At 42.4% G+C, this 9,299-nt stretch overlaps 1 protein-coding gene across 2 annotated transcripts in view; it reads left to right on the top strand.

Moving 5' to 3' along the window:
* Nucleotides 1–234: 234 nt before the first annotated feature.
* Nucleotides 235–9,299, top strand: part of GATB (glutamyl-tRNA amidotransferase subunit B) — a 74,078-nt gene continuing 65,013 nt past the window's right edge. For both annotated transcript variants that reach the window (XM_040966824.1, XM_040966823.1), the window contains exons 1-2: nt 235–422; nt 2,594–2,744. In XM_040966824.1, the coding sequence (XP_040822758.1) occupies nt 247–422; nt 2,594–2,744 (327 nt within the window). In that variant the 5' untranslated portion in view covers nt 235–246. The remainder of the gene's footprint in view (nt 423–2,593; nt 2,745–9,299) is intronic.

Genomic DNA, 9,299 nt, shown 5'->3' with positions numbered 1-9,299 from the left:
CACTACCCGCTAGGAGGAGTCACACCTCCCGATCCAGAAGCCCTCCCCCTCTCTCCATTTCTCCATCCCTCTCTCCTCCCCGCCCCGACACAGTTCCGGCAGCCCTCCAGTCGCAATGCTCGCCGGGAGGAGTAGTGTTCCTGTCTGAGTCTTTAAGGTTTTCAAGACTGTGTTCGGAACTACATTTCCCAGCGAGCCTCGCGCCAGAGGGAAGCCGAGGCAGCTGATCCGCACTGAGGCGGTGCAATGGCGGCGCCCATGCTGTGGTGCCGCTTCCCTGGAAGGCGATGGGCTTTGGCCTTACTTGCCAGCGGTTGTCACCACCGAAGGGGGGTTCCGACCGAGTCCACGTCCAACTGGAGAAGGGGACAGAGCTCAGTGTCTCAGCAGTCTCTCCACACGGCCCGGAAGCCCGGGAAAGGGTATTATTATTTTCATACCATTAATTGCCCACTACAGTGTGAGGTGCTCTAAAGAGTCAGGAGAGGTGAGGCCACTCACGGCCCAGGCTTCGGACGTGTTGGTGGGCGGGAAGGTATGGGGAGCTGTAATCTGGCGCCCCGAAACCTAAATGAAAACACAAAGCAGACACGGTGTGAGCCCCTCCACCACACAGAAAATCACCGACTTAGGTTCGGCGTATTCGGGGAACTTTGGAGTGTAAAATAGCAAGCATTTTCTCGAATCGGAGGCTGAGCAAACAGAAGGGTGAAGTGATCACCTTACTAATTACGCCTGCAGCGGGCTGGATGTGGGATAATATTTAACTGTGAGCACTGAGTGCCACTACGCTCCCGCGGTGTTCTCCAGGTAGCGCACACTGGAGTTTTTGTGTTATTTTAATAAACATCAGCTCTCTGTGGAAGCGTTTCATGTTGGACGAGTGTCTAGACTTAAAATGATGCAGTCAACAGAAGTATCTTCCCTCTGGCTATGTAGACAATTTTGCTCAGCTTGCTAGACAACCCCTGAACAGCTGTTTAATGCTTCACTGTGTAAGATTTAAATAGCTTTTTTTTTTTTTTTTAAGGAAACATAAGGCACATTTCTAATATTTGTTTATTGTTGGAGATTGGTTGGCATATTTTTGCTTTCTACTTGGAGGAACAGAGGGAAAATGTCCAGAAGCATTCTATTTCCATTCTTAGCATAAACTAGATAGTCTCCCTATAAATGGATAGAATGTATCTATAAATATACTGCCATGTAAAGGAATTGCAAAAATACTTCGAGTCATGCTTTAGTAAATACAGAATTTCTGATGAGAATTCTCAGTTTAATTCTTCCCATTTGTGGGCTCTCAAACTTTAAAAAAGTACTTGAACTTGAAATAATTTAGATGTAGAACTTCACGTGATGAAATAATTGAACCAGATACAGGAAGTAAGCAAATGAAAGCCATTGTCTCATCTACTTTTCCCCATACCTCAACCCTAGCCACCCTCCTAAGTGGTCCATCTGGGTGCACACTCTTCTCAGCTATATAAACATCATCAAAAATACAATTATATATATAGAAAATATAATTGAACCATATCCCAATACTTGTAAAACAAAGACCTGTATAATATGGAAAGGTGCCTGGGGGAAGAGCATGCTAGGAACACACATGGATTCCTTAGGGAATAGCACGCTTAGGAGAACTTGAGAAGTCTGTGTACAGACCCAGCACAGGAAGGATGGCTGGAAAAGAAGGGATATTATAGCTTTAACAGCTTATTAGATTCCACAGCAACCAGGCGTGACCAAACAAAGGAACCCAAAATCAGATCTCAGGAATAGAAAGTTATTTGTAGAAGAAAAAAAAAAAAAGCACATCTGATGGCTAATGTCTTCCTTCCTTTGCACAGAATTTTCAGGTATAATGTCCCTCTGGTCGTTGTGCTTGCAAGTCATTAAATCATGGTTATAAAATCAATCCAAAACATGTCTGAGGATGTTGGTTCCTATTCTATTCTATTCTGTTCTGTTCTATTCTATTCTATTCTAATTCTATTCTTCCCTCCCTCCCTCCTTTCCTCCCTTCATTCCTTCCTTCCTTCACTACTAGCATTCTGACCTCTTTGCTGAGTGATTAGCTGGCAAAGTGTACTGAATTCAGAAAATGCTGCTTTTCATTCAACTCAGCCAAGCAGTTAGCACCTGATCACTCATTTCTGAATCACTCTAGATGCTAAATTGTTCTTTTCTCTACCACCTGCCTGTTCTTAAAGCAAATCTAATGTCATATTGTAAGCAAAGTTTATTTTGCAGATGTTATAAGCATCAGGTGTGTGCCATTCCCTACTGTGTTTGGGACCTGTGGGGATGAAAAGACACATGTGCGAGTGTGTCAGGGTTGAATACCATGCTCTCAGACATCGAAGTGCAAGTGCAAACTTATAAATCGATTTTGATTTAGTACAGGTGTACGTTGTGTGTAGTACATGAGGAATTGGCATTTTTCAAAAATGTAGGGGTATGCGTTTTTAAAAAATGTATGGGTATACATTTTAGTAAAGTGAACAATTAACCTTCTTGATTTAGACTACTAGCAATTGGCACCTAGTGAAGGATGCTAACTACTACTTTACCTTTATGTCTTCCTCTTTAGTAGCCAGGCCTGGGCAGCTGTGGTCGGCTTGGAAATTCACGCCCAGATTTCTTCCAATTCTAAACTTTTCTCGGGGGCGGAAGTCCGCTTTGCAGCACCTCCAAATTCTTTGGTCTCTTTTTTTGATGCATCTCTGCCTGGAACTCTGCCGGTAAGCTTTGTGCTTTAATCCTGTTTTCAGTGGAAATGTTTATGGCATTTTGATCCGAGATAAGATTTGTTTTAGTATCTTGCCACAACTCTTAGTGAAATGACTAAATTTTTTCAGAAAGACCAATCTTTTTAGTCTGAATTAAGTCATGTAAATATGTGTATTCACTCATTTCACAAGTATTCTAGAATGCCTGCTATGTATGCAGGCATGTTCTGCATAAACTGCCTCGTAAAGCTGAGCAAAGATTCCTGCTTATGTGGGCTTCAGCAGTTAGTAGAGGAGGTGTGTGTTACAAATAATGTGAATCCTGTGGTGATTACAGGCAGCACCCTTTTTACTTAGTTCAGTAAAAGAAGGGCAATTACAAGATATTAGTTAAGGAGGATTTACTGGAAGAAGTAATGTCAAGCTACTTTATAAGATGCCAGGTAGGAGGGGAGGCTTGACGGCTTAATTGGTTCATCCTCTACTTGCAAGTGCCAGGATCCCAGTGGGTGCCTGGTCATGTCCTGGCTGCTCCACTTCCCATCCAGCTCCCTTCTGGTGGTCTGGGAAAGTAGAGGAGGATGACCCAAAGCACCCATAGGAGATCTAGAAGAGGCTCCTGGCTTTGCAAACAGCTTAGCTCCAGCCATTGCAGCTGTTAGGGAGTAAACTAATGGATGGAAGCTCTTTCTCTCTGTTTCTTCTTCTCTGTAAATCTGCCTTTCCAATAAAAACAGATGATTCGTTTTTTAAAAAGTAGGAGATAAGCCAGTGCATGAAAGAAAAGTCTGATAAAAGGAAGCATCATTTAACCCATGGTATTACAGTGCACAGTGAATAATCTTCTCAGCATTGAAATTTAGGAAATGAAGAAGTGATCAAAAATGAAGAAAAACATCAGCCACAATAAGTAGTGAGTTAATGACACATTTTTTATTTTCATGTATCCTAAAATCTACTGAGCAACAAATTTTAGGATTGTGTTTTCCTCAACTGATTAAAGTTTGAACAAAAAGATGGAAGGAACAGTGTGAATCTTTGCGCTATGAGTTTCTGGTTTATCCACGTGCCGGAGTCCAGCTCCAGCCGAGTTCGGAGCTCGGGAAGGGTGCATGGAGTCGGCGATAAAGAAAGACACAGACACAGACACTTGGTACGTTCTCACAACAGCTCAAGAAAAAACTGTTCTTTTTATTTACTCAAAACCCCTCTCAAGCTTCTGCACAAGCAACTATTCTATTTTTACTTCAAGACTAAGGGGGCATGTACAGACATTTGGTCACTCCACCTGCACTTCAAGGCTAAGCAGGTGCCCATAAAGATAATTCTGCAAAATACTGTATTCATATTCTTCAAAGCATGCTATTATTTATTCTTCAACAGTAGCCATGGAGCAAAGCCAGGACTCCAAGGTCAAGGCACAAGTGATTACCTGCTAATCAGTAGTACATTCCTACCACATTTCTACTTCTACAATTTACGCATCATTTAATGGGAAAATAGGTTACAAGGGAAAAAACCTAAAATCTAAAACAGAAACTTCAAATATTAAATCCATCTACAACTATAGACTCCTACAGCCCCATAAACAATAAGACAATAATCAAAAGCATTTTTCTTTAATAAAAGCATCCTTAATTCCTCTAGGTAAAAATTATAAAAGCGGCTAAAACAGTTACATTTTCTATGTTCCAAAAAATTGCAAAGACAGGCTAGCCTTTGAGATAACAATAACTATATTTATTGCCATAGCAGTTTCAGCTCTCACTCCCATCACTTGCATTAATATTTAGGATATATATCAAGCCCCTTCCCAGAAGGTGTGCTACATGCCTGGGCCAAATTCTAAGACAATGGTTAAGTACCCAATAAGGTGTCCAAAAATGGCATGGGCTTAATTGTGGTCCTGTGTGTAAATAGTCAAAGGTCCACTCACCAAAACATTATCAGTGACATTAACTCTCAAGCTCACATCAGTGGCAAAAACTGTCTCTCAGGGGCAAGCAACAATGCCTCAATAGATTACAGAATTCTTAGTGGGGTGCTTGAGTGTCCATGCAGCCAGGGGGTGAAACAGCGTCAAGGTGGTCAGAGAGACTTCCGCTGGGTCTTGCTTAACAGCTGGAAGCTCCCCCAGGCCTTGCCACACAGGGGAGCTGTTCTCTTCACACCTTTGTGTCATCCACACTTTCTGCACAGACCCCAGCATCCACGGCCTATAGTAACCACATGGATGTGTGCGTTCCCTGCTTAATTTGGGGACCTGTGTACGCTTAGTTATGAAGAGAGGCATGTGCAAGGAGTTGTCTAGGGTGAATGCCATACTCTGATGTCTAAGTGCACGTGAAAATCGGCTGTACTGAGCACTGCAAGTTAACAGGGAGAGAGTTCTGCTTCTGTCACAACTTCTGCCCAGTACTAGGTTCTGGGCATGTGCTGGTCTTATTTTGGACTGTACTTTGGGAGAGAATCTCTGTCTTGAAACTTTTTGCTTTCTCATGCTTTTTGTCATCGTGACTCCCATTCTTGCAGATCACACCCATCCAGAATCATCTTTGATTTGCTGCTGAGTTTCTCTGGGAGAAGACAGGTGTAGATCTCTCTCCCTCTGTGTGTGTGTGTGTGGGGGGGAGTAGCGTGTATAGCTAAGAGTGTTTGGAGTTTTGTGGGGATTGTTTGAGAAGAGACAGTCTTTCAGTTAATAAACATGAGTACTCTTTTGGGTAGACTCAGTTATGATAAAAATAAAATAGCATCTATTCAGACAGGTGACATGGATGACAGCTCATCATACTACCTTTTTCTTTCTGAGTTCAAAACATTTTTGTTCCCATGTAGCAGCAGCTCATTACCAAGAGACTACGTAAGCTCTGAGTTCTCTCTGGGCTTTTCCAGCTGGCAATGTGATATCTAACAGGATGTTTAACATGGTTCACATTTAGTAACATCCAGCTGCAATAGGTACTTGTTTTTATAAATAGCTGCTTCAGTTGTGCCTACATGTGATCAGATATTAAAGATGATTTAAAAGAACTAAAATGCCAGCATGCTTTGAAAGAAAGACTCCTTGTCATATAGCAAAGAAGGTGGTGCTGAGATCAGCAGAGCAGTGGTAAGGATTTGGGACATTTGGGCATTTGGGTTTATTATTAATTAAAGGATAGAGAAAGAACCTACGGATTTGCGTGAGCTGGCATTTGTTTTTCCTTTTCAGAGCCTACATCATTCAAGGGTTGAGTAGCCTAAATGGGTTATTTTCCCAACACAGCTGATCTGCCTCTTTTTCAGAAATGTTCGTCTTTAAAGGTTCTATTTTTAGCGTAGAAGCAAAATTACACCCAAACTTCCGGAATAAAACACTGTCACTGAAAACATTTCAAAACTTTGTAATCCATCTGTAAATCGACATGTGCCCTTCTTGTTCCGCCTCTGGGTGGTGGGGGTGGGGTGTTTGAGGTATAGTGATGCTCTGTATCTTGACTCTGTCTCTAGGGGCTACTTGTAAAGAAATCAAGAATTGGAAAGAATACATCTCTGAGATTTGGAGTAGAGCAGTGTGCTATTTTGATCAGTTAAGCCAACAAGTATGTGTGATTCGTGATGCTTTGGGCAGTTTCTGCCCAGGGTTTACCCTGTCCCCTCCTCTCCTACTTCCCTCCCCATTAACTCCCTTCTCACATGGCTGCTGGCCTCACTCAGCACTGAACTGTTGAGTTCCTTATGTTCCATTCCATGGCTTTCACTTCTTCTGCTCCCTGTGTTCTCCTGAGTAATCTGTTCAGCTTTGGATTGAGTTCCTGTCTCTTTCAGGCAGCCTGTCTCATGTCCTCCCATGCATTACTCTCCCAAGTGTCGTCAATTCAGCAGTTATAAAGTGGAGCCTGCTAGCTTTTCTCCCCAAAGGTTCCCTGCCTTGTGACCAAAGAACAAACTACCAAACAAGCAAACAGACAAAACCCAAAAAACCAGAACGGATCCGCTGAGAAGTGGATGTAGAGTGGGCAGGGAGTTAGGAAGGTGGGGGAGAGAGTGTGGAATGTATATGTGGAAGAGGGGGAGAGAGATTTTAAAGTTGTATTTATTTACTTGAGAAGCACAGAGAGGTTACAGATCTTCAGTTCACCCCTCCAGTGCCTGGAGCAGTTGGGACCAGGCCATGCTCAAACTGGAGGTTGGAAGTTCTATCCAGGTCTCCCCCATGAGTGGCACATGCCCAGTTACTTCAGGCATCACCGCTGCTGTCCAGAATCTGCGCTCACAGGAGTCTGGAGGCAACAGCTGGGCATCACACCCAGTCCTGCCAGTATAGGACACAGGTGTCGTAACTGCCTGGGTAAGTGCCTCAAGGTGATTTATTTTATAGTTTTGGGAAAGTTAGCTATTTGGAGAAAAAAAAATAGATATTTGTAATCATCTCATACACTGAAACAAAATTCAAATACATATTTTCAAGTTAAATATAACATTAAGCATGAAGCATTCAGAATATTCTTTTGTTCCCCAAATGGGAAAAACTGTGATCATAAAAGCAAGAGCGAAAACTCTTTTAAGGCAACATGATGGAGAGTTGGCTGCCTTTTTTTCCCCCAGATTTAATTTATTTATTTGAAAGTCAAGAAAGGGAAAGACAGATCTTTCATGTGTTGTTTCACTCCCCTGGGAAGCTGCAATGGCTGGGGTTTGGCCAGGCCAAATCCAGGAACTTCTTCTGGGCATTTCAGATGAGTGGCTGGGCCAACCACTTGGGCCATCTTTTTCTACTTTCCCTTGCCTTTAGCAGGGACCTGGATTAGAGGTGGAGCAGTTGGGACACAACAGTTGCTGTTAAAAGAACGGAATCCTGACATCTGCAACAAAATAGGAAAAAAAAAAAGTTGCTGTTTTGGTCTGCCAGTGTCACATGTTGCAGCTTTATCTGTTATGCCACAATGCTGGCCTGAGAGTTAACTTCTTAATTCACCCAACTACTATTTCAAGTATTTAGTTAGCCACTGATTCTTTCAAGATTCTATTCAGACAAATAATGTAAAATGTGAGCGAAGACATATATACAAGGGGTCTTCAAGAATGTATATTGTGAAGGACCTGTGCGTGGATTAAAAGAATACTTAAGCAATGACAAGCTTTTGTAAGTAGCCTCAGAGAGTTGAGAAGGTAGCTGCATCCTTGAAACAAAAACAGATTACTACTGTTTAAAAGAAAGATTTATTTATTTGAGTTACAGACATACATATAGACACACAGGCAGAGATGCTGGTTCACTCCCCAAATGGCCATAATGGCCGAGGCTGGGCTAGGGTGAAGCCAGTAGCCAGGAGCTCCACTGAGTCTCCCACATGGATTCAGGGGCTGGATTGGAAGTGGGAGTACCCAGACTGAAGTCACTGCTCATATGGGGTTGTGGCATTGCCCACAGCCACTTAACCTGTTGCCCACAATGCCAACCCCCATAGTAATACTTTTAAGAAATGGGCCTGGCACAGTAACTTAGTGGCTAAAATCCTCACCTTGCATGCACCGGGATCCAATATGGGCACCGGTTCTAATCCCGGCTGCTCCACTTCCCATCCAGCTCCCCACTTGTGGCCTGAGAGGGCAGTCGAGGATGGCTCAAAGCTTTTGGATCCTGCACCTGGGTGGTAGACCAGGAAGAAGCTCTTGGCTCTTGGCTTTGGATTGGTTCAGCTCTGGCTGTTGCGACCACTTGGGGAGTGATCCAGCTCTGCCTCTCTCTCTCTCTCTCTCTGTGTAAATATTTCAATAAAAATAAATCTTTAAAAAAAGAAAGAAGAATGATCCCTTAGAAATTAAAGTCATGGTGCCTGTCCCCACCTGTACACTGAAAGAAGCTCCAGAATTCGAAGATAAATTCAAGAAGGTCTTCTAGAAAGTAAAGCAAATATACAATGATTTGTGCAATGGAAAAATGAAATTGGAGACTCAGTCTTGGAAGTGCAATATCTGGTTAATAGGAGTTCCAGAAAGAGAGAGGAACAGAAACATTAGGGAGCCATCACATAACAGAATAATTTCACAGAACCGAAGGACTTCCCTGTCAGGTAAGGAAGGCCAACCACCCCAGACAAGGCATCAAACTGGCCTTACCTACAGGTGTATCTTACTGTTAGTAAACATGGGGATGAAGAGAAGGTCCTAAAACCACCAGGCAGGCTAAAACAATTTGCCTTCTCTTATCCCCAGAACCTTCTGGAATAGGAGAAGAGTTCCAGGGTGGCTCCGTAATAAAGGATTCTAGGGGAAAGAAATGAGGTGGAAATAGAATGTCTGATATTTGGATGAGAAAAATTTATACATATAATCTTGAGTTTTTGAGAAGAGTGAGGAATCAGTACAGTTTAAAAAAATAAAGCAAATGGGAAAAATAATGAAGGATGTAATTAGGAAAGAAAAAATGTTCAGAAAAGAAAATGTAATCTTAGTGCACTAATCGCCCAACAGAGAAATATATACATATATATATATGCATATGTGTAATAATAATAGAAGCACCTATACTGATCTAACAACAAGGGATATCACTTGGATATTGGGAAATCAAAGAACCAA

Source organism: Ochotona curzoniae, unplaced genomic scaffold (genome assembly GCF_017591425.1).
Source record: "Ochotona curzoniae isolate NIBS_2020 unplaced genomic scaffold, NIBS_Ocur_1.0 scaffold_4506, whole genome shotgun sequence".
Classification (NCBI taxonomy): Eukaryota; Metazoa; Chordata; class Mammalia; order Lagomorpha; family Ochotonidae; genus Ochotona; species Ochotona curzoniae.
Note: the sequence above shows the minus strand (reverse complement) of the source record. Positions and strands in the feature narration are given on the sequence as shown.